Source organism: Phacochoerus africanus, chromosome X (genome assembly GCF_016906955.1).
Source record: "Phacochoerus africanus isolate WHEZ1 chromosome X, ROS_Pafr_v1, whole genome shotgun sequence".
NCBI lineage: Eukaryota > Metazoa > Chordata > Mammalia > Artiodactyla > Suidae > Phacochoerus > Phacochoerus africanus.
The window spans coordinates 62,770,558-62,796,809 of record NC_062560.1 but is presented as its reverse complement, the minus strand read 5'-3'; the positions used below and the strand labels follow the sequence as shown (position 1 = coordinate 62,796,809).

Here is a 26,252-nt window from a genome sequence, read left to right as displayed (position 1 = left end):
GTGGGAATCTAAACTGGTACAGCCACTATGGAGAACAGTTTGGAGATACCTTAGAAATCTATCCATAGAAATTCCATATGACCCCGCAATCCCACTCTTGGGCCTATATCCGGACAAGAGTTTCCTTGAAAAAGACACATGCACCCGCATGTTCATTGCAGCACTATCCACAATAGCCAAGACATGGAAACAACCTAAATGTCCATCGACAGATGATTGGATTAGGAAGATGTGGTATATATACACAGTGGAATACTACTCAGCCATAAAAAGAACGACATAATACCATTTATAGCAACATGGATGGAACTAGAGACTCTCATACTAAGTGAAATGTCAGAAAGAGAAAGACAAATACCATGTGATATCACTTATAACTGGAATCTAATATACAGCACAAATGAACATTTCCACAGAAAAGAAAATCATGGACCTGGAGAATAGACTTGTGGCTGCCTGACGGGAAAGGGAGGAAGTGGGAGGGATCAGGAGCTTGGGGTTATTGGTTACAACTTGGAATGGATTTACAATGAGATCCTGCTGAGTAGCATTGAGAACTATGTCTAGATACTTATACTATAACAGAACAAAGGATGGAAAAAAATGTATACATGTAAGTGTATCTTGGCTCCCATGCTGTACAGTGGAAAAATAAATTTAATAAAAAAATAAAATACATTTTCTGTATCTAGAAAAAAATAAATAAAAATAAAAAAATAAAAACCACAAATCCCAATTTTAAAAGGCGAAGGACTTGAATAGACATTTTTCCAAAGATAATATACAAACTGTCCATAATCACATGAAAAGAGGCTCAACACTAATCATTAGGACATACACATACCCTGGACCTGTCATTTCCACTACAAGGTATATACTCAACAGAAATGCATACATATATGCTCTAAAAGACATGGACGATGTGCAGAAAAGTGTTAACAGAAGAGGCTAGAGAATACCACATTAAAAAAAATTTTTATGGCTGTGCCCACCATATGCAAGTTAGCTGGCCAGGGATTGAATCTGAGCCACAGCTATGACCTATGTTGTAGCTGCAGCAACACCAGAATCTTTTTTTTTTTTTTTTTTTTTTTAGGGCCACACCACGACATATGGAAGTTCCCAGGCTAGAAGTCGAATTGGAGCTATAGCTGCCAATCCTACACCGTAGCCGCAGCAACGTGGGATCTGAGCCGCATCTATGACCTACACCACAGCTCAGCAATGCCAGATCCCCCACCCACTGAGCAAGGGCAGGGATCAAACCCACATCCTTATGGATACTAGTTGGATTCATTTCCACTGTGCCACAACGGGAACTCCGCAATACTGGATCTTTAACCCGCTGAACCAGGCCAGGGATCACTGTGCCAGACTGGGGATCAAACCCACACCTCTGCAGCGACCCGAGCTGCTGCAGTGGGATTCTTAACCCACTACACCATGGTGGGAACTCTGAGAATACTATCTTTAAAAAGGCCTACTTGCAAGGTTGGCCCTTGGCTGGTATCTGAAGACTTAGATTTCAGGAAAGTTTCCACCATCCCCTAACTGATAAGGATAGTTTACCACATCTAAACTGAGCAAACAATATGACTTCTGCCATATTGTTTTCTTTTCTTCTGAAAGTCTAGAGTTTCAGTGTGTGCCAGCCAGAGGGTGCTAATGTGACCAGCCCTTAATAAAAACATGGGATACTGAGTCTCCACTGCTGGTAGGCAACACTTCACACGTGTTGTCACAATTTGTTGCTGGAGGAATTGAGCATATGCCATGTGACTTCAATTGGACAGGGCTCTTGGAAGTTTGTTTCTGGTCTCCTCTAGACTTTGTCTCATGCATCTTTTTTTCCTTTACTGATTTTTATTTTCTTTTGCTATAATAACTCTTAGCCACAAGTATGTCTATATGCTGAGTCCCCTGAGTTCTCCTCCCATAAGTTACCGTATCACCAAACCTGAGGTGGTCTTCAGGACTCCCAAACACACTGCTCACAGAGGCAGGATTGTCTAGAGTGACCTTAACTCTCTTAAATATGGCAAAAGCATTGTTTGAAAAAGGAAGGTAGAAGATGACAAACCTGTAGTACCTGGATGCCTATGGAGCTATCCATGGTATGAATCATCCGCTGAGCTGCTGTTTGTTGTAAGAGGTAAAAGTTACCTATGGAATTTGAAAATGTTAGATCCAGCTCCAGGAGAATTGGCTCAAAGTGTTCTCTGACTACTTTTGGCCATGATGGCTAAAGTGAGGGGGGAAAGTACAGCCTGGGTGATGCCTTTGGTTTTTCTTTTCACCTCAATGCTGGAGGAGAAAGGGTCCAAAGATTCCCAAAGGTGAACTTCAAATGGGCCAAAATGTTGAAAAGTTTGTTTTCCTTTTGTTCAAGAGGGAGAGGAAGAAAAGGGTTAAATTACTTCCCAGTGCTTGAGCAAAGTTTTATAAAAAGAGAGAAAAACACTTCAGCCATTGCTGCCATATAGCCCTCTACCCTCACCCCCACATTACAGCTGGGATCGCCCCTGCAACTATAACATTAAGCCTGTAAATGCTGGATTTTCTGCTCAAGGTTTAAGTAAACTTCGAATTAGGAGAAAAGGATGAACTTTTTAAAAATGGCTTTGTATTCTGTGACTGTTACATCTGGAAGCTTGATAAAAATTGATGTAAAATATTGTATTCTTATAGTCTCATAAAGCGAGAGGGATCCTCAATCAGAGAAAGTTGCGAAAAAGAAAAAATAATATCAGTTGGACACAACTACCTTGCTTTTTGCTGCCTGTGGGAAAATTGGAATTCAGACTCTTTGAGTATGGGATATAAAACTAGTTTCCATAAGTAATGATTTTTGCTATAATTTTTAAATTATTGGAGCTTCAGGGGAAAAGAAGACAACATGAAAAGGGAGGATTGCCTTCAAATGAAGATATACTTTTTGAGTTTAAAAAGCAGTTTCTACTTGCTAATGATTTTTTGTGAAGCCAAATGTCTAACTCTTAAGAAGCTGATGACTTTTTTCATCTGGATGTGTGTATTTTTGACTGGGTTAATTTGGACTGTAAGGCACAATAAAAAAAGAGGTTAGGAAAGTCTTGCTTGTCACTTGGACTTGGACTTAGACCATGGTTGACCAGCCCTGCACTATATCAGTTTTGCTGCTGCCTAAGAAAAGTCACAGCTTTTTTTGGCATCTTAAATTCACAGATTCTAATTGCCTGGACCTGACTCTCAGCTGAAACCTGATAAGGTCTACCTAAGGCTACTCCCATATCAATACCAGATGTACTGAACTGAAAGCAGGCACAGGCTAAATGAACTACACGAACTTTAAATGAACTCAGACTTGGTTGTTGCAGATTTGGGTCCCCCCACTTATGAAACGCTAAACTGTGAAACCACCCTTTGGTGCTGGCTGGACCATTTGGGCTAGTTGGGTCCAGCCAGCACCAAATGGTGGTTACAGATACCCATAAGAAAAGTCTTGCTCTCTGATGGGACCATCTGAAATTGATCTGTGGATTGGCTCTATATTTTAGATACAGAAACTGATTGCATTCCTAACACATGATTTCTGCAAAAGCTGCAAATTAGGGGAAGGGACATCATAGAGAATGTGACCTCTTCTTCACTCCTGACAGATCAGACTTTTTTTTTGTCTTTTTTTTTTTTTTTTTTTGCTATTTCTTGGGCCGCTCCCTCGGCATATGGAGGTTCCCAGGCTAGGGGTCCAATCAGAGCTGTAGCCACCCGCCTACACCACAGCTCACAGCAACGCCGGATCGTTAACCCACTGAGCAAGGGCAGGGACCGAACCCGCAACCTCATGGTTCCTAGTCAGATTCGTTAACCACTGCACCACGACGGGGACTCCCAGATCAGACTTTTGATCCTTGCTGGGTCTCTGTCACTGAAGTTGATGATCATGTTTGACTTTCCAGATTAGCTGCAGCTTGCAATAGACTGACAGCCTGACTCTACTTCCTTCCCCTTTCTCCTGATACATAAACCCTAGTAAGGCAATGTGCTTATTAAATGTAGCTCTCCACATAAAAAGAATGATCTTTTCTAGGCTGCTTACTAGATAAATGATCAGGACAAAAGTAGTGGGAAGTATAAAAATCCATTTTTAAATAATTAAAAACTCAAGATTTCTTCTTGACCAGTTCTTGGACATGATATCTTTCTGGTTAAATTCTATGAAAATGTTTGCTTATGAAAGTGCTTTTAAACCTCTTATATACATCTCTTCCAGAGAAAAGGTCTGGATGAGGGGTGGGGATGATTGTAAAACTATGAGTGCTGAATGGGAACACACAGATTTTGTAACAGTGGAGAAAAAACAAAATTCTGACACCTGGGGAGGCATGGGTGAAGGGTGAGGGCATTAATGATCTTTGATTTTTTTAGGACTGCTCCTGGAAGCATTCCCCTTATCCCTAATAAAAGCATATGTTGCCTTCCCTGCTGCTGAGGGTGCTTTGAATTCAAACTGACTGCTGAGCCTAAGGGCAGATCTGATCGAGATGACTATGAGAAAGCAGGAGGTGGCCCAGTCCCTATACCTTCCACTCAGTACCTTCACATGCCATCCACACTCACAATGCAGATGAACTGGTGCCGTGAACAAAGTTATTTGGATCCAGCTGCCCTCAGGAAACTCTTCCATTGAAACCAAGTTCTAAATTGAGTTTTGGAGTTCCCGTCGTGGCGCAGTGGTTAATGAATCCGACTAGGAACCATGAGGTTTCGGGTTCGGTCCCTGCCCTTGCTCAGTGGGTTAACGATCCGGCGTTGCCATGAGCTGTGGTGTGGGTTGCAGACGCGGCTTGGATCCCGCGTTGCTGTGGCTCTGGCGTAGGCTGGTGGCTACAGCTCCGATTAGACCCCTAGCCTGGGAACCTCCATATGACGCAGAAGCGGCCCAAAGAAATAGCAAAAAGACAAAAAAATAAATAAATAAATTGAGTTTTTCGTACCGGGTTGGAAACCCTAGAGCAGGAAGCCTCACAGTGAGAGGCCGGCCACATTAGGGATCCTGTTAACCTAAACTGCCTGATTAATGTATGTCCTACTTGGGATGCTCTAACAGTTGTAATCTTTTTTTGTCCAAGGGTACTGCATGTGCCCTCTGGGGTTGTACTTATCAGTGAGCCCTGACTATCCCGGCACTGCTTCAGCCCTGGAAGCCATTCAGGTCAGCTTCAGTTTACTGACCAACCTTGTGCTGTGCCTAGATTGATGCCTCAAGCCAAGTTAAAAAAAAATTAATATAGAAACTTAAGGATGAAGCCACCTGGCTTTTGAAGATACATGTTTTTGGTAATGGATTTGTTTTATCTGGGTCAATCTAAGGCCCCTGAGGACATAACAGGACAATACTGCAGGTTGGTCTCACTCTGCTCTGGGGGAGCCTACTGACAAAAAGACACCTTGTCCAAGAGCCAAGGGGGTAGGCTCTACAGAAAAGAATTCACATGGCAGGCCTGGGAATACTACCCTTAGAAAGACAATTCTTAGATAATGGCGTTAAAAAAGGATAAAATTCTAACACATACTATAAAATGGATGAATTTTGAAGCATTATGCTAAGTGGAACAAGCCAATCACAAATGGATAAATATTTTTTTTGTCTTTTTTTTTGTTGTTGTTGTTATTGTTGTTGTTGTTGTTGCTATTTCTTGGGCCGCTCCTGTGGCATATGGAGGTTCCCAGGCTAGGGGTCTAATCGGAGCTGTAGCCACCGGCCTACGCCAGAGCCACAGCAACGCGGGATCCGAGCCGCGTCTGCAACCTACACCACAGCTCACGGCAACGCCGGATCGTTAACCCACTGAGCAAGGGCAGGGACCGAACCCCCAACCTCATGGTTCCTAGTCGGATTCGTTAACCACTGCGCCACGACGGGAACTCCCACAAATGGATAAATATTGTATGACTCCACATGCATGAGGTACCTAGAGTAAGCAAATTCATAGAGACGGAAAGAATGGTAATTGCCAGGGACTGTGAGGGGGAGGGGAGCATGGAGAATTATTATTTAATGGATACAATTTCAGTCTGGGAAGATGAAAATTTTCCGGAGATAGGTGGGAGCAATACTTGTATAGCACTGCAAATGTACTTATTGCCACTGAACAATTAAAAGTGGTTAAAATGGTAAAATTTTCTGTTATGTACATTTTACTATAATAAAAAAAGGAAATAAAATGGTAGAAACACTGGATAAACTTGGTTGTGATATCAATCTCAGGTATAATGTGTGCCTCACAGAGTGAACCCTGGAATATGGCCAGAGGCATCGACAGCTCTCTGGTTCTGTCTCTAGGAATGAAGCAACACTAAAAAATGGCATATTTGATAAATATCATACTTAGGATAAAGAAACGGCAAAAATGAAATCCCCAAGAAAAAATGTGTCCGAGCACCCCCAACAAAAAATGTTGTACTAATCCTCTCAGTACTGACATGAAAGGATATTTAATATATATTTTGGGGAAAAAGTTTGAAAACATTTCCTCATTGTAAGAGATATTGATGTAATAATTGCCTTTTGAAAGACAGAAAGAAATGCACCTATATTCAACATGGACATCAATTATCATATTCTAATTTCAGACTGATAAACTATAAATAAGACATACTCGAAATAAAGTGGAGGTATGTGAATGTCCATACGTGTGCAAACACATACAGATATATATACACACATGATATTTAGACACGATGCATCTATTCTGTTTACATTTTCATTAAAATTATGCCTTACTTTTGTTGCTCTCTGATAATTCAAGCCTTCCCCCTTTTTCCAGTTTTCAAAATGGCTCCTCTGTAAATTTTACTGTAAGGTCCACAAAATTTCCTATCACATATAAGAATATTTAAAATATTTTGGGAGTTCCCGTTGTGGCACAGCAGAAATGAGTCTGACTAGGAACCATGGGGTTGTGGGTTCGATCCCTGGCCTCGCTCAGTAGGTTAAGGATCCGGCGTTGCCATGAGCTGTGGTGTAGATCACAGACACGGCTTGGATCCCATGTTGCTGTGGCTCTGGCATAGGCCAGCGGCTACAGCTCCGATTGGACCCCTAGCCTGGGAACCTCCATATGCCAGGGGTGCAGCCCTATAAAGACAAAAAAAAAGAAGAATATTTAAAATATCTTGGAGTTCCCATTGTGGCTCAGCAGTAATGAACCCAACTGGTATCCATGACGATGCAGGTTAGATTCCTTTCCTTGCTCAGTGGGTTAAGGATCTGGCATTGCTGTGGCTGTGGTGTAGGCCAGCAGCTGCAGCTCTGATTCAGCCTCTAGCTTGGGAACTTCCATATGCTACAGGTTCAGCCCTAAAAAGCATATATATATATCAGCTTATTTGGATGAAACGTGTTGTCCCATTGAATAAAATGTGTCAATACTATGCTATTGAAGGGATCAAGATGCACTTTTATTTTACTTTTTCCAGTTTAGTATGCCATCTTGAAGCTGATGAGGTTTCTCTTTGGCTTTGTTGAGGCATAGTTTACAATGATAAGTTTAATAATCAGAAAAGCCTTTGTACTTTTCATGGGCTTTAAGGAAATTTCATTATGTGAATACTGTATTAGCATTCTATCATTCATAGGACTCTTAATTTTTATGTGCATGCTTATCTCATATATAGATGATTTGGCTTCTTTATAAGATCACAAAGTTCTTTAAAAACAGAGATAACTGCTTACTCTTTTCTCTTAAAAAGCCTCACAGTACTATGTCCCAGTATATGACATGAACACTAACTTTGAGACATAGAACTTTGTTTGATGAGAAAGTGTAAACTACTGCAAAAAAAAATGTTTACTGGTAGGATTCGTGCACTAAAAATATCTTGACCATTTATCAATTCTTTATCAGGATGCAACAGTAAAATGAAACTCAGTGGAAGACCCTATAGACACATGGGAGTCCTTGGAACTTCAAAACTCTATGACATTCGGAAAACTGTCTTTACCTTCACTCCACAGGTGAGTGGAATGGGCTTCAATGTGCATTGATATGAATGTAAATAAAAGAGAAACACTGTAAAATAAAGCATTTACTGGAGTTGGGACAAGGGTCAGAGTTCCATGGGGCCTTGTACATATCAAATTGCTCAGTAAATATTTGTTGAGTTGGACTGAATTGCTCTTGCATCACAGAGCTGTGCCAAGTGACTGCTGCTACCAAGAATAGTCCTGGATGTTGCAGAAACAGTGACTAGGTATTTTACAAATATTGGAGTACTTTAAAAAGTACTCTTTACTTTATTAAAGATTAAAAATACTACTGTGTTTATCCTTTATAAACAAAATATATCTTTTTTATCCAGCTGCTGAATTAAGTGTTCTCTTTGTTTGGGGAAGGGCCCCTTTTTACGTGCCTTGAAATCTTTGATACGCTCTTCTAAACAAAAATGTCAATATTGTTTTAGCCATGATTATATACTAATGTTTATTAGCCATATTATAATAGCAAGCCTTATTATATATATAAGGAGGAGAAACTATTTTCTGGAAAGAAAACCTAAGCTCCCCATTTGTCATCTTACATCTAAAATAGTGCAGCTGAGTTATAGACAAAAGAGTGATGAACTAGAGTCTATCTCTGATTTTGCCATTCGCTGGTCATACAACTTTACTAACTTACTCAATGTCTCTTGGCCTTATTTCTTATTTATGAAAAAGGAGAAAAGCCCTCACTGGGTTGTTAGAATTAAATAAAATCATGTAGTGTAAACTACAGCACACTGTAAAAATGTCGAATACTACTCTATGTACCAATGGACCACCAGATACTTTGGGAAGAATCAAGCATTAAATTTGGAGGTATTGTTGCCCCTATGGCATCTTATATACCTTTGTTAATATGCAAGTACTTTAAAATATTGATAGTTGTGAGAGCAAATTTTTCTGAGCTGTTACTTTTCTTTGTTTCAGTTCATCGACCAGCAACAGTTCTACCTGGCTCTGGACAACAAGATGATAGTGGAAATGCTTAGAACAGACATTTCCTATCTCTGTAGCCGCTGGAGGATGACAGGCCAGCCCACCATCACCTTCCCTGTGTCACATAGCATGCTTGGTAAGGTTATATGAGTCAAGGAACGGATATATTTTTAGAATAAGTTATGAGGTTAGCCCTTCAATATCATAGAGTCACTGGAAAGCTACTTCTTATTTATTCTTTCAGCAGTTTTGTTGTTGTTGTTGTTGTTGTTGTTGCTATTTCTTGGGCCGCTCCTGTGGCATATGGAGGTTCCCAGGCTAGGGGTCTAATCGGAGCTGTAGCCACCGGCCTACGCCAGAGCCACAGCAACGCGGGATCCGAGCCGCGTCTGCGACCTACACCACAGCTCACGGCAACGCCGGATCGTTAACCCACTGAGCAAGGGCAGGGACCGAACCCGCAACCTCATGGTTCCCAGTCAGATTCGTTAACCACGACAGGAACTCCCTTTCAGCAGTTTTTTATTAACTCCTGTTTTGTGCCAGGCACGTCTCAAAGCACTGGACATACACATGGGTGAATAAGGCAGATGGGCTTTCTACTCTCATGAACCTTATGTTTTGGGATAAATATGTTACAAATAAACCAATACATAAGAATATTTCAGGTGGTTTGAGAGTTGTAATTCAAAAGGTATAATAGAATAACTTGGTTGAGACTACTTCAAATAATTGGTTTCATGGTCAATTTGACAGAAACTTTATTAATACATTCATTTAAAGACAGTAATACTATATTCTGCATCTGTCTTATTCCAGTGGAGCATCAGAATTTTATAGATAAGTTCCCAGACTGCTCCTTCTTAAGGCTTGCCTAACTGAAGCAATAAAATCTAGCAGGGAAAAATAAAAAGGCTTTCAGTTTATCTTTTCTTTATTAGCTGGGCTTATTGACATTGCTTATTTGAAACTGGGTGAAAAGCTTTATTGTTCTCTCAGTTCCTGGAGGGCTGGGGCCGATAATGAAGCACTACTTCCTTTCTGTGTCTCTGCTTTTGCTTCCAAAAGCCTGTTTGTACTGCCAAAGTACATTGAATTCCTTTTCATTAGAGAAGAATCCTTTGTCATATATCATTCAAAGTCCAGACAGACTGTTTGGAATTTTGGCCACATCTCTAAAGTGCTTCAAAAGCATAGGAGTTGAGGAAGTAGGGTAGTCTTTCTTCTTTTTGTCTCTCTTCTTCATTTAAGATGACTATAAAGTACTCATTTAACAACTACTATGTTCCCAGAACTGCCTTCAGAAAGTATAAAGTCTAATTGGAAAGGGAAAGCTAATTTGCAAAAATAATACAAAACAGGAGTTCCCGTCGTGGCTCAGCAGAAACGAATCTGACTAGCATCCATGAGGACGCAGGTTCTATCCCCAGCCTTGCTCAGTGGGTTAAGGATCCGGCATTGCCATGAGCTCTGGTGTAGGTCGCAGATGTGGCTCGGATCCTGCATTGCTGTGGTTGTGGTGTAGGCCAGCGGCTATAGCTCTGATTCGACCCCTGGCCTGGGAACCTCCATATGCCTCTGGTGCAGTCCTAAAAAAAAAGACCCAAAAAAAATAGAAAACAATTCAAAACAATGTATAAAGAATTACTAAACAGGAGTACCCTTGTGGTGCAGCAAGTTAAGGAGCCATTGTTATCACTACAGCAGTCCAGTTTGCTGCTGTGGCGCAGGTTTGATACCCAGCCCTGGAACTTCCACATGACACAGCCACAGCCAAAAAAGGCAAAGAAAAAAAAATAAGTACTAAATCATTAGATAAGTATTTTATAGTTATGGTGATCAAGTTGTCAAAATTTCTTGACTTGGTGGGACTTATCCAGGATTTTTGAGATGTGTAGTATTCACATGGGAGGAAGAAAGAAGGAAAGATACTAAAGGTGAGGGAAAAAATTACCATGAGTGAAGCCTTGAAGCAACGTTTGACTTTTATGTGGACAGTGAAGAAGCCAAGTTGAGAAGTGAGTCAAGTTGCATCTTGGAGTATTATTATTTTTCTAATTCAATGAATTTTATTATATTTATATTTGTATAACCATCATAACAACCTAACTTTAGAACATTTCCATCCCAAACCCTCAGTCCATTATTATTATCAACAAAATTGGACAAGTAAGCTAAGGTCAGATTATGAAGACCTTGAAATTAAAACAAATTTTCTCAGAAATCTGAAACTATTAAAAGTTTTTGAGCAAGGAGTGACAAGATAAAAGTGATGTTTCAGGAATATTGATTTGGTGACAGTGTACATTGTAGTTAGGAGAGTCTAATGTCAAGGAAACTAATCCACGTATGAGGTGATGAGAAGATACACTGAATTGGTGATAGTAAAAATTGAGTGGGAAAGAAGGATGCAAGAGTCATTTTAGACAACACTTGAAAGTTAGGTGTTGACTGACTAGATGTGAGATATGCATTCAAGATAATGCCAAGATGTTTGAACTAGGTAAATAGTGCTGCCATTGATAAAAGCAGAGAGATGCTAAAGGAAGATGCCAGTTGTAAAGGGACATGTTGAGTTTGTAGTGACAAAGAGATTTCAAAATTGAAATACCTAATAGTTGGGATGAAATAAATGGCCATAGTTTGGTAAAAGGAATAAAATTAAGATCTAGATTTAAATAAGAAAGGTTTGATACTTGGTACATGGTCACACAACAAAAACAGCAGTATCAACAGCAAAAATATCTGCAACATTTATTCAGTACTTTCTCTGTGCCAGGTACTAAGCACTTAGGCTAAGTGCTTTCATTTCATTATTTTGAAATTTCTACAACAAACCTGTTCAGGTAGGTACTACTAACAGCCCCATTTTATAGATGAGCGAGGTGATTCATTGGGTAGTCACAAAGCTAATAAGCAACAGAGTCAGGCCTCAAATCAGATCTGTCAGTCCCCAAAGCCTGCATTACCAATAGCTGTGTATTTTTGTCAGGGAAAATTTTGTGCTGGTGAAATGAGAATGAACATATTAGTGATCACATTAAAATAGAATTAAATTCTCAATATAAAGACAAAGATTCTTAGGATAGGTAAAAGCAAAATCTAGCTAGATGTTACTTGCAAAAGCTATCCCTAAAATAAAATTATATGGAAAATAAAGGAAGTTCTAAAGATATATCATGTAAATGCAAAAAAAGCAATAGTAGTAATATGAATGTCAAAAATAGTAAATAGAATTTAAGGCACAAGTCAGTAAATGGGACAAGTATGATATTTTATATTGATAGGAGTTATGGTACACCAAGATGATGGAACATTTATAAATTTTTATCTACTGAAGAATATGAATGACATATACTAAAGCAGATATTTAGGAAAACTTAAGGACAATTTGATAAAACCATTGTATAGTTGTAGTGAGAAACTATAACATACCTCTATAATAATGTCACAGATCAGTTATACGAAATAGTTAAAAGATGTAGAGGATTAACAAACCCAATTTTTGTGTTTTGAGTGTATATGAAACTATACCCAGAAAGACAGAATACACAACAAAAGTTTATTTTTTAAAAGTAGAAATCAGAAGTTCCCTGGTGGTGTAGCAGTTAAGGATCTGGCATTGTCACTGCTGTGGCTTGGGTCACTACTGTGGTACGGGTTCTGTCCCTGGCCCAGGAACTTCTGCATGCTATAGGCACAGCCTAATTAATTAAATAAGTAAAACTAGAAAACATATACATGATAGCATCAGGCATAAGACATAAAATTAATACAAGAATAATTTTTTTTAAATCTGACTATGAAGGAATTAAAATTTTTGCAAATAATTCCCAGGTTAAAGAGGAAATCAAATTTAAAATTGTATGGGAGTTCCCACTGTGGCTCAGTGGTAACGAACCTGACTAATATCCATGAGGACACGGGTTCAATCACTGGCCTTGCTCAGTGGGTTAAGAATCCCGCATTGCCATGAGCTGTGATGTAGTTCCCAGATTCAGCGTGGATCCCACATTGCTGTGGCTATGGTGTAGGCTGGCAGCTGAGGCTCCAATTAGACCTCTAGCCTGGGAACTTCCATATGCCACAGACGCAGCCCTCAAAAAGCAAATAAATAAATAAATAAATAAATAAAATTATGTGATGTTTTAAAGTGAAAAATGATACTACTGCTTATCAAAACTTGAGATTTGGCCAAAGTCATATTTAGAAATTTTTATATTCTTGAATACTCTCAACTTGGGGGGGGGGAGAGTTCTGTTTCTAGACAAAAAGGAATAGACTCACCTCTCCCTATTCTTCCTGCTAAGCACAGCTAAAAACCCTGTTATCTATAATATAAACATAAGAAAACTCTGAACATTAGAAAAAAAGAAGGGAAACTGGCTAGGCACTTTGAACCTGAGAATTGACACAGCAGTGAATTTACTGAATTTTCCTTCTGTTTCATATTTCCTGGACTGGGTTCTGGAGAAGTTATCATCCCAGAAACACAAATGAGTACAGATTTTAAAAGATCCAGGGGAGGAGTTCCCACTTGTGGTGCAGCAGACATGAATCCAACTAGTAACCATGAGGTTGCAGGTTCGATCCCTGGCCTTGCTCAGTGGGTTAAGGATCTGGCATTGCTGTGAGTTATGGTGTAGGTTGCAGATGTGGCTCAGATCCCACATTGCTGTGGCTGTGGTGTAGGCCTGCAGCTACAGCTCTGATTCGACCCCTAGTCTGGGAACCTCCATATGCCACAGGTGTGGCCCTAAAAAAAAATAATAAAAATAAAAGATTCAGGAGAAAAATTTCTTCCTCTAGCCAAAGGAACAGGAAAGGGGCAACCTAGCCAGACAGAAAATTTGTAGACCATAAATATTCTATTCCACCCAAATACCACAGAAAAAGACTGCAGCTCCATTCCCATTCCTATCAGCAAGGTTGAGTTGGGAGCCTAGACTACTGCTTTCACATAGCTGTGAAGAGGTAGCCTCTCCTTCCTTCTCTTAGTGTTTGAGAAATATTAGTGGGGAGCTTAGACTTTCATCCTTGCTCAACCAGTAAAGGAACTCCTTTCACACCTGCCTAGCAGTAACAAGGCAGTGATTCCTTCTCTGCTGCACAATATCAGAAGATATTTGCTGAATCAGAAGAATCATTATTATCCAGAGTCTAATAAGATGATACCCCAAATTTCCATAATACAGTAGAAAATCACTCATACCAATGCCCAGGAAAATCTCAACTTCAATGAGAAAAGGTGAACAACAGACACCAATACCAAGATTACCAAGATGTTGGAATTATGAGAAAGTTTTTAAGGCAGTCATCATAAAAATACTTTACCAAGCAATTACAACCACATTTGAAATTTGAAAGTAGGAAGTCTCAACAAAGAAATAGAAATGCTCAGCAAAGAAATTGAAGAGACCACCAAATGAAAGTTTTAGAATTGAAAACTATAATAACTGGAAAACTCACTAGATAAGCTCAATAGCAGAATGGAGAAGATAAACTGAACTTGAAGATAGAACTATAGATGTTAACAAGAGTAATATCAGACTGGAGTTCCCATCATGGCTCAGTGCAAATGAATCTGACTAGCATCCATGAGGATGCAGGTTCAATCCCTGGCCTCGCTCAGTGGGTTAAGGATCCGTGAGCTGTGGCATAGGTCGCAGATGCGGCTCAGATCTGGCATTGCTGTGGCTGTGGCTTAGGCCAGCAGCTATAGCTCTAATTCATCCCCTAGCCTGGGAACCTCCATATGCCATGGGTGTGGCCCTAAAAAGACACACACAAAAAAACCCATAGAGATAAATCAAAATGGAATTCTTGTGTTTTAGAAGGCAAGGAGAAAAAATTAGAACAGAGAAAAAGAAAACAATAAGTAAAAGCCCAGACTCATTCCTAATATGTCAATAATTTCATTAACTGTAAATAGTCTAAACACACCAATTAAATGACAGAGATTAGCAGAGTAGATAAAAAAAGACCCACATATATGCTGTCTCCATGAAATTCACTTCATATATAACAATATAGGTCGACTAAAATAAAAAGAATGGAAAAACATATACCATGTAAAATTAATTTTTAAAAATCAGAAGTGCACACATTAGTGTCTGATAAAATAGACTTCAGACAAAAGAGAAAAAAATATAGATAATAAAAATAGTATTAGGAATGAGAAGGGACTATAATGATAGAAATGGAGGAGGCTTTAAAAATTATTAAAGAATACCAAGTACAATTTGATAAATCTAGATAAAATTGACAAATTTTCTAGAAAAGTAAATAATATAAGAATAAACTTAAGAAGTATACATAAAACTATATGAGAAAAATTATAAAACTAATGAAAAGCATAAAAGATTTTAGTTACTAGAGAGACATATGTTGCTAGATGGAAATAGTTAATATTTAGAGGATGTCCATTTTTATTAATCTATCAATTCAGTGAATTCTGAATCAAAGACAAATTTTTATGAACAAGCTAAATCTAAATTTCATATGGAAGAAAAAATGTGTAAGTTTTTTTTAAAAAAACTAAAAACAGTGAGAGAAGATAGATCTGTTGGAATTACAGTAATGATAAGGACAGCAATCGAAATAGAGGCAAAAGAATGAGTAAATACTTGGGAAAATCATTCATTTAGGGCTGCTACTTTACATTTTATGCAAAATTAAATTCTAAATATATTAAAAAGGTAATCAACCAGAAAAAACTATAAAAATACTAGAAGAAAGTATGGTAGACTATTGTCTTGGGCTGAATAAAGCTGTACTTTGCAAGAAGCAAAAAAATTTAATTTTAAATTTCAAATTTAAAAACATGAAAACAGGAGTTCCAATCATGGCTCAGCAGAAATGAACCTGACTAGGATCCATGAGGATGCAGGTTGGATCCCTGATCTCATTCAGTGGGTTGAGAATTGGTCCGGTGTTGTCATGAGCTGTGGTGTAGGCTGTGGACGCAGCTCTGATCTGGTGTTGCCAGCAGCTATAGCTCCATTCAACCCCTAGCCTGGGAGCCTCCATATGTTGCAGTGTGGCCCTAAAAAGACAAAAATAAATAAATAAAAATAAAATAAAAACATGAAAAACTAAATAAGCATAAAAGGCAAAAAAAAAGACAAAAATGAAGTATGGTTGAGGTGAAAGACAAATAATAAAGTAGGTAAAGTATTTGCCATACATATGATAGAGAAAGGACAACTGTTACAGAACATAAAGAGCCCTTGAAAGTCAATTGGAAAAAAAAAAGATAAGGTATTTAATAAAAACATGGGGAAAGGACATGAGCAGGCAATTCATAAAAGAAATACAAATGCCTAGTATGTACATGAAAATATGCTTAATCTTACTAGTAATAAAATTAAAACAGTATCTTCTTTAGCATATCACATAAAAATTTAAAAGATTGTTGTTAAAGGTATGGGGAAATAATCACTTTCCACTGTTGATGGAAATATAATTGGCACACTTTTAGGGAGCAAGTCGACAGTCCATAAAAATTTTAGTAGTGTTCCCTTTGTCCTAACAGTTCTACTTGTAAGAATTTATCCTAAGGAAATAATAGAATAAGTACATCATAGTGTAGCTTATAATATAACAGTAGTCTAAATGTCTGCTATAGAATCATTTTTAGCTCTTACAAAGATTGTTAGAAAAAATGGGGAAGGGAGTAGACTGGATGGGGAGTTCGGGGTTGGTAGATGCAAACTATTACATTTAGAATGGATAAGCAATGAGGTCCTGCTATACAGCACAGGGAACTATATCCAGTCTCTTCAGAGAGAACATCATGGAAGGTAGTATGAGAAAAAAATGTATGTGCGTGTGTGTGTGTGTGTGTATATATATATGACTGTACCACTTTACCGTACAGTGGAAATTGGTATAACCCTGTAAATCAACTATAATTTTTAAAAATTAAAAAAGAAACACAAAAAAGTATGTGTAATATAATCCCCTTCACATAAAGTCAGAGGGAGTTCCCGTCGTGGCTCAGTGGAAATGAATCTGACTAGTATCCATGAGGACACAAGTTCAATCCCTGGCCTCACTCAGTGGGTTAAGGATCCGTGATCTGTGGCGTAGGTCACAGTCATGGCTTGGATATAGCAATGCTCTGGCTGTGGTATAGGCCAGCAGCTAAGCTCTGATTCAACCCCTATCCTGGGAACTTCCATATATCATGCGTGCAGCCCTAAAAAGACAAAAAAAAAAAAAGTCAGATAATTGTTACCCTTCTAAATATTTTTATGCCTACACCCCCCCCACACACACACACACACACAAACCAAGACTTACTGGGTGGAATAATGTAAAAAATGTTTAGCACAGTCCTTGGCACATAACATTTAGCAAATGGTTGCTGTTATTATTGTCAGCATTCAGTAGTCATTGTGTGTTCTGCCTTCAGGCAGTGTGCTAAGCACTTATAATGCATAAGGTAACTATCTTTGAGGAACTTTTTGTCTCTTGGTCATCATTCCTTACCATTTCCCATTCTGCAGTGTTGTTGGCTCTCAGGTGAATTGTTGAAATACAGAGTGGTCAATGAGGAGTGTCTCATTTGTACCATTACCACTAGAAATGATGGCTTGAAATTAATTGAAAGATTTCCCATATTTTAAAGTTAAAACCCAAAAGATTGTTTTAAAATTCTCTTCATTTTAAGATGATGATGGAACCAGCTTGAATCCAAGTATCCTGGCAGCACTCCAAAAAATGCAGGATGGCTATTTTGGTGGGGCAAGGTAAGTGACCTCTACACACTTTTTAAAGAAATGAAATGAAATTTGAATGCTGGATATAGTAATGGTAGACTTGCGATGCCTTTCTCTGTATCTTTAGCAATGTATACCCATCCTATTCCAAGGAACTGTTGTTTGATGGACTGAATCAAGGAAATCAATGTTACAGAGAAGGGTTGGACTTTTTCCCCCACCCTGTTCTTTGCATACCCCCATAAATTCAGTGAACCAGAAGACTTAGTCTGGAAGGGAGGAAGGAAAAATGGAAGGGAGGGACAGAGGGAAGAAATAGGTTACCAGACTATTCAATTCTGACTGCTTTTGTTTTTCTTTTTTCCTTAAGTGTTTATTTTGAAAATCTTGAAGTAGACACAAATGTGCAAGAATCTTATTGAATACCATACATTCTCCATCAAGATTCACCTCTTGTTAACCTCTGTCCCACTTTTGTGTTCTTTCTCTCCCTTTCCCTCCCTTTCTTCCTCTCCTCCCTCCCTTCCTCTCATTTCCTACCCTTCTCCTTCTCTCACTCATACATATGTGCATGCGTGCACACACATTTTTGCTAAACTGTGCGAGAGTTAGAGATACCATGACTCTTCAACCCTAAATACTTCAGTTTCTGTCTTCTGAGAAAGAGGGCATTCTCATGCATAAGTACAATATAATCATCACACTCAGAAAAATTAATATTAATATGATACTATTATCTAATAAAGGGTCCCTATTCAAAGTTACCCAGTTGTCTCAATAATGTTTTCCCATAGCTTTTTTCCCACTCCAGATCCAATGAAAGATCGCTCATTGGTTATTATATCTCCTTGATGGTTATTGGTTATTATATCTCCTTGATGAGTTATTGATGGCTTTTGGTTATTATATCTTCCTTGATGGGTTATTGATGTCTTTTGGTTATTATATCTCCTTGATGTCTTTTAAACTAAAACAATTCCCTAGCCTTTTGTTAATATTGTATGACAATTTTTATTACAGTTTTGAGGAAAATAAGTCAGTTATTTTACAGAAGGTCTCTCATTTTGGTTAAAGTGCTTTCTTCCAGGTTTTTCCATTATTCTTTCTCCAACAGTCTTTGACTAAATGGCTTTAGCTTTTGCTAATGAATCAGTTATTACTAATGGGGTTGTAAAATGATGATTCTGTGTTTCTGTCATTCTGTGTACATTTGCTAGTTGGAATCCTTCTGTTTAAAAAGAGCTTTCCCTTACCCCCCTTTTATTTTGTAGTTTTAGTGTCAGCATAGAAACGTAGATTCTGATTTTATTCTTATGTCGTGTTCCATTCCATTATTTATTTCAATGTTCAAATTACTCAAGATCTGGCACTGGGAGTGCCGTCAAGCTGACTTCTTTAGAAGATCAGTACTAATGAATTTCCCTTTGAGTTTGGGTTTTGCAATTGGCTTTATAAGTAAGGGAGGATATGCCTTATAATCTATTTTAGTTCTTAAAATTTTCAGATACCATTTTCCCCGTTCAAAATGATCTTTTTGAGTATTTTTTGACATGATATGATGGAGTTGTGATTATTTATCTTCACTCTGTCCCAGGTTCACTTGTAGCCAGTGGAAATATTTGCCAGATGTTTGGCATAGTTAGCAACATGGTACATGGCAGTGAAAGAGAGCAAAACTGATCTGCTGGTGGATTGTGAGCCCATAATTATATTTATTAACATGGTACCCTAACTTATACTGTATTATGTCTAGGAGTGCTGTATAATTTCTCTTTTATAAAGTTTCTACTAATGTATAAACATTAGTAATTCCCCAACAGAACATTCTAGGTATCCTTTTTCACTAAACTATGCGGTTTTTTAAAAGAATCTCCTCTGATTTTCTGTTTTCTGTTTACCCTCTAATATTAGGATTCAAACAGGTAAATTGTCAGAATTTTTGACAACATCTTGCTGTACACATTTGAGTTTCATGGACCCTGGACCTGAGGGTAAACTGTACAGTGAAGATTATGATGACTACGATAATGAGCTAGAATCTGGTGACTGGATGAATGGCTATGGTTCAACCAATAATGGTAAGGAGACTTCACTAAGGCACTGGCCTTGCCAGACAAGAACGCAAAGTATTGTTGAGCATCTTTCTTAATATTCCTCACTGCCAGTAGTCTCACTCCTATTTAATACACCTAGATTTCTACTTTTGTTTGGCTTCACTTTTCATCCTTCTACTTACCTTTGGGTTCTGGTCTAATACCCCTGTGGTCATTCTGGAGTACAGAGTTGGACTGTCCCTTACCAAGGGTAGAGTAGATGTCTCTCCTGGGTACGTAAAATGACTGGTGCTTTTAGAATGTGAGGAAGCAGTGGTGAGTGAGGGATATTTAATCAAGTATGTAGTAGGAAAACTAGACACACACAGTAGTGCTTTTTGGCATAAAAATATGAAGTCCAATTAGAGTTCTTTTATATAGAATATTACAGGGGCACATCAAAATCTCTAGGGAGGTCTCTGTAGTTTGAAAAAGCCAATTTGGTATACCTATTGCTTTTATATTACAAACTAGACAAAGCAGAACAAAATCTAATATGCTGCTAGGAATACAAAGATGATATAGTGAGAAAGTATTGTGGGGGCATAATATTGAAAATGCCTGAGAAACACCCTAAAGTGTTAAAATGCAGGCAGGGCAAGCATTACATCATTTGAATCCCAAAGAGAGAAGGACCGATAGGAGAGAATTGTTCTAGCTATCTAAAACACGGTTGGTCTGCTTTCATTGTCTAGGTATTTGACTGTTAGCCTTTATCTTACAGGTGGTGTGTTGGAGAGAAGAAAAAATAAATTAGCTTTCCTCAGTGAACTAGCAAGTATAATCTCATATACACTAAGCCAACACACCAGCAGTCACATGGAGTATATTCTCATTTGGGCTCAGCATTTATTCTTCTAAGCACCATTTAATTTACCCTGTATTTGTTTTTGTAAGATCTAAAATAGTGTGGGAGTTCCCATTGTGGCTCAGTGGAAACGAATCTGACTAGCATCCATGAGGACACAGGTTCTATCCCTGACCTCGCTCAGTAGGTTAAGGATCCGTCATTGCCATGAGCTGTGGTGTTGGTTGCAGACATGGCTCCAATCCTGCATTGTTGTGGCTGTGATGTAGGCCAGCAGCTACAGCTCCGATTCAACCCCTAGCCTAGGGTGTGGCCCTAAAAGGAAAAAAATAACAAAAATATAAAATAAAAAACAAGGAGTTCCCGTCATGGTGCAGAGGAAATGAATCCAACTAGGAACCATGAGGTTGCGGGTTTGATCCCTGGCCTCGCTCTGGGTTGAGGATCCAGCGTTGCTGTGAGCTGTGGTGTAGGTCGCAGACATGGCTTGGATCTGGCGTTGCTGTGGCTCTGGCATTGCTGTGGCTCTGGTGTAGGCCGGCAGCAACAGCTCCAATTAGACCCCTAGCCTAGGAACCTTCATATGCCATGGGTGTGGACCTAAAAGGACAAAAGACAAAAAAATAAAATAAAATATAAAATAGTGTGAATTTCTTTGTTGGAAGAGAACATTAAATACAAGGTCATTTCCTGTTATTAGTAATATCCCAAGTCATGATATCTATCTTGGTGTACGCTGAAATATTTTGAAAACCAGACAATCATATATTGAGGATGTTTGCTATTCCATGGGTAGTTGTGATTACATCTGTAGCATTCATTCTCTTAGATTACTTTCTGAAGTATACCTATCTCTTTAATGATATGTTTTACTGATTTGATATTATACACTCTGAGTCACTTTCCCACATCTCTGGGTTTACTCCTTGGTGACCTCACAATGGGAGTGTTTATTACTTGTCAGCCCATCCATGAGGAGAGCACTTCTCTCTATATTATTCATAATCCTCCACTCAAATGTGTAGATTGTATTCACGGTTATAATATTTGTTATTAGGATGTCACTGAGTATGAGGTCCATTCTTGCAGCTCTACTGATTTCTATTAGTCACATCAGAGAACAGAAAAACATCTGGAAAGTTCCCCAAAGATGATCAAAATCCAGATGATGTATGACTGACATAGAAAACTTCAGTATTGATCCAAAAACTGGGCTTTTCCAGCTATAACTGTTGTAAATGTTCATGTAAACTCTGAAATGTGAGGGCATCCACAGGAGATATATATATATATATATATATATATATATATATATATATATATATATATATATATTTGGTTACCATTATCCATAGTCAGAGATAATGTTATCGAAGGTATGTTGGAGAGGGAGAGTCCAAGAGGAAAAGGACCATATCTGTCATCTTCAACACTAAAACCTCAGCACCTAGTACACCACCTGGTACATAGTGGGCAATAAATATTTGGTGAATAAATGAAGGAGGTGACTAGAAAGAACAAACATGTAGTCAGTAGTTCATTTGACACCCATTATTTTTTCTGCAGCAATTGCAGCTGCCATTTGTAGAATCTAAATAACTCTTTTCAACTAGGCAGAATGTCTGGGGGAAAGTTTTTGCCCTTCCCCACAAGTCTCCTCATACAAGTGAGAGCCAAATGGCCCTCTACCACCACTGCCACCACCACTATCATCACACACATACATAGATTATGAAAAGCTCCACTTGGCCTTTAATAAGTTATACTCTTTTGGAGGGGGCCCTAATATTGTCTCAACAAAGTTGAAGAACAGGTGGGGCCTGGTAAATGGCCAAGTTTCTGAAAAATAAAACTATAAGATTGTATAATGATCACAAACATTTTTTTCCCATGAGCTAAAACAACCTATTTCTGGTGTTGTGGGCACAGGAGCCAGTCATTCTGTTTGATGGGGTAGATTATGAAATAACTAAAATGTTTATTTTTTCTCTCCCTCCTCCTCCCACTAACCTTTCAGCTCGCTGTGGTGATGAAGTTGCTCGTTATTTAGATCACCTCTTGGCACACACTGCTCCCCATGCTAAACTAGGCCCTACCTCACAGAAGGGAGGGCTAAATCGGTTCCGAGCGGCTGTGCAAACAACCTGCGATTTAATGTCCTTGGTGACCAAGGCCAAGGAGCTGCATGTACAGAGTGAGTAATGCCATGACTCACTGGAGTCAGGAACAGGATGACGTGAAGCCCAGGATGGGGGTGGGGTGTTTATTACAGTGTAAGCAGGAACTTTGTTTTGTTCACTTCTTTATCCCCAGCATCTCACACAGCACTTAGAAGATATTAGACACTGAAATATTTGTAAAAGTAATGAATTGGGTTTAGTTTAACCAGTTACATAGCAAGAAGAGACAGAACAAAAAGGATGGTGCATATTCAGTTTTAACACACAAGTATTAAAAGACGGAAATGATTTTTCTCCTTCTAATTTGGAAGTAATTTCATTTAAAGAGGAAAGCATTGTAGATCATTACACGATAGCCTTGCAATGGAGAGGGAGATAGTCTCCCTTAAGTAAGCTACATCTGGTTCCTTAGGCCAGCTGTAACTTATACAGTCAGTTGTTCCAGCAGCATAGAGCTGTATTTGTCAACTATAGTATCATTCTTTTAACAACTTTGCCATTCTCCTCCCCAAGACCACTACCCTCCTTCAGTAGTATTTGCAGTGAAGGATCTCTTTTCTACTACACATTGCTCAGAGTAGTCACAGTTCTTAAGAGTGTTCAGTACCTTATGATAGCTGCATATGAAGGGACAGAAGGGCTCCTTGGCCACACCTAGAGGACCTAAATGTTAACATTTCACAGAGGACAAAATGATTGAGATGCATGCTCTTACTGTCTAAAATTCTATTGACCATTACTAACCAAAGATATTAAACATGATCATTGAGGGATCATTTAACATTTAGGCTAGGGAAAAGCTTAGCATACATAGCCTTCGTATATGCTTCCTTGACAAAGGGCTTATGCAAAGATAGCAGCTTTATTAAGCCATACTTGTATATTGTGAATCAGGAAACTTGAGCTTAATTCCCAGCTCTACTACTTACTTTGCTTGAACAGTTACTTGAGCTCTGTATCTCTCTTTTCTGTATCTATAAAATGGCAAAAATGACAAGAGAGTTTCTCCTTAGAGGTTATGGTAAGTATGTCAACAATGAACCGTAAGTAAAAATCTTAGGAATATCTCAAAATTAGTCAGAAAGTACACTTTTTGATTCCCTAGATGAGAATCAAGGAAGTCCAACTGCCTGCAGCCAGATATTCTCCTAGAAGAGTCCAGAAAAGATAAAAATGTAACTGGGTTCTTTTTGTAATATGTGGTGTTATATTAAAGTAATAGAGATATCACCATTGTAGTATTGATTATATTCATAGAATTTAATATCTTATATGTCCAGCTGATGCTGCAATTCTAGACATTGCATTCAAAAAAGGTTGATTGATTGATTGAACATACTTTGATTTATAGGACATTCATATTTCTTTTCTTTGCTATTACCAAGAAAGGGTAAATTTCTCATTCTTGTTCTATAAAGAACCAACCCATATGTAACTTCACTGTTGAGGTCAACTGTGCATTTTTATTAGTGTCCTAATTATCTAAGCTTTTCTATGAATGTCAACCTCTTACAGATGTCCACATGTATCTTCCTACAAAGATATTTCAGGCTTCTCGGCCTTCATTCCACTTACTTGACTCACCTCATCCCTCACGAGAGGACCAGGTAAATTTGCACATTAGGTATTTCTGACAGCTTTTTGCAAAACTGCCATCCTTACAGAAAATAATAGAACTAGCCATTATGGTTTCTGCTAGTAACAGGTCGTAGACAAAATGCTACTCTGATGAAGATATGTGTCCTTTTTAGTCCACTTTTTAAATGGGCAATTTTTCAGTCAGGCTTAAGAAAACTAGACTGCTGCATCATACATTCTGAAAGTTTTGTTGTTTCTGCTTTACTTTTTGTCAAAATTTGGGGAACTCTAATGGAAAAAGTTTAGAGGCGAAAAGATCAACACTCCAGGGCATTATTTAAGGTGATCACTTGTGGACTTTTTTTTCCTGTCTTTTCTCAAATTAAAGGTTCCCTCTGTTCGTGTAGAAATACATCTTCCTAGAGACAAGTCTGGGGAAGTGGACTTCAAAGCACTGGTTTTACAATTGAGAGAGACCTCTAGCTTACAGGAGCAAGCTGATATCCTGTACATGTTGTATACCATGAAGTAAGTGATGGGTATTATCAATCACATTCATGTTCATATAGAAAGGAGGTATAGTGTAGAAAATATAGCACAGCTTTGGAGTTTCACTGATGTGAATTTGAATAGTTCTGCAACCTATCCACTATGTAACTTCAAAGTCTCAATTATCCTCATTTATAAACTTTGGATTACACCTACCTCGTTAGAATTGTTTTAAAGGTTAAACAAGATAAAATATCTTCAAAGTCTCTAATACAATGCCTTGTACATAGTAGGTGACTAATAACATAACTGTTATTATCACTATTATGGTTATTTTAAGCCTCCATTATTTGGTAAAATCTACAGATAGATTTTTAACTCAAAAGAAGTAAGAATATGTAGGCTTGCAGGAAAAAAAAAAAACCTAGCATTTGCAAGTGTTTATTATGTGTCAGGTAGCCTCTGCTAAGGTACATTTTACGTTTTTGTTTTGTTTTTGTCTTTTTTTTTTTCAGGGCCACACCTGCGGCATGTAGAAGTTTCCAGGCTAGGGGTCAAAATGGAGCTGTAGCCACTGGCCTACACCACAGCCGCAGCAACACCAGATCCGAGCTGCATCTGCAACCTACACCACAGATCATGGCAACACGGGATCCTCAACCCACTGAGCAAGGCCAGGGATCGAGCCTGCGTCCTCATGGATGCTAGTCAGATTTGTTTCCACTGAGCCATGACAGGAACTCCAAAGTATATTTTATCTAGGTACCTCCAACTCAGTATGCCCAATTGAACTCCTCTCTATCCCCCCATAAAATAACTTGTTATTCCTCATTTATTCATGTTGTTGCCACCCTGAAGAGGTAGGATGGATTCCCCCCCGCCCCCCCGTAATTTGGTTGGAATGTTGAGACTGATGATGCCCTACGCATAGTAGAAGGGTGTGAAATGTTTATTATTCACGTAATGAGACTTTCTGGGGACAGAGGAACAGGTTCTCAAGTTGGTCCTTAAAGAAGCTTGAGCGAGCAAGGAAAGAGGCTGAATTTGGAATTTTATTATGATTAGGAGGTGAGGCTAGGAGGAGGGTTTTCAATGGCACCAAAGGTGAGAACACTCAGACTTTCTTATCAGCTTGTCCAGATTTAGGCTGGAAGGGAAAAGGGAGTGGTAGACTTGAAAGCAGTCTGCAGTCAAACATAAAAAATGGAATCGCCTCTATGAAATTCTCCATCTCTGTTGTTGGAACCAACACCTACCTAATCATCAAGGCTCCCTGCCCCCCATCCAGTTAATCACCAAGTCTGTCCAGTTTTACTTCTAAATATTTATCTTCTACATTTCTAGTATTGCTGCCTTCCTTCAAGGCTTAGTCAGTCCCTAGGACTGTTGCCACAATTTCCGAACAAGTCTTCCTACTTCAAT

The 26,252-nt window shown here is 38.6% G+C and overlaps 1 protein-coding gene across 6 annotated transcripts in view; it reads left to right on the top strand.

Moving 5' to 3' along the window:
- PHKA1 (phosphorylase kinase regulatory subunit alpha 1) overlaps positions 1-26,252 on the top strand; it is a 117,245-nt gene that overhangs the window by 62,408 nt on the left and 28,585 nt on the right. For 4 of the 6 annotated variants that reach the window (XM_047764052.1, XM_047764050.1, XM_047764051.1 and 1 more), the window contains exons 15-21: positions 7,890-7,999; positions 8,951-9,095; positions 17,634-17,712; positions 19,594-19,760; positions 22,601-22,777; positions 24,279-24,370; positions 24,730-24,869. In XM_047764052.1, the coding sequence (XP_047620008.1) occupies positions 7,890-7,999; positions 8,951-9,095; positions 17,634-17,712; positions 19,594-19,760; positions 22,601-22,777; positions 24,279-24,370; positions 24,730-24,869 (910 nt within the window). The remainder of the gene's footprint in view (positions 1-7,889; positions 8,000-8,950; positions 9,096-17,633; positions 17,713-19,593; positions 19,761-22,600; positions 22,778-24,278; positions 24,371-24,729; positions 24,870-26,252) is intronic. The other 2 variants (XM_047764054.1, XM_047764053.1) reach the window with 1 other exon arrangement.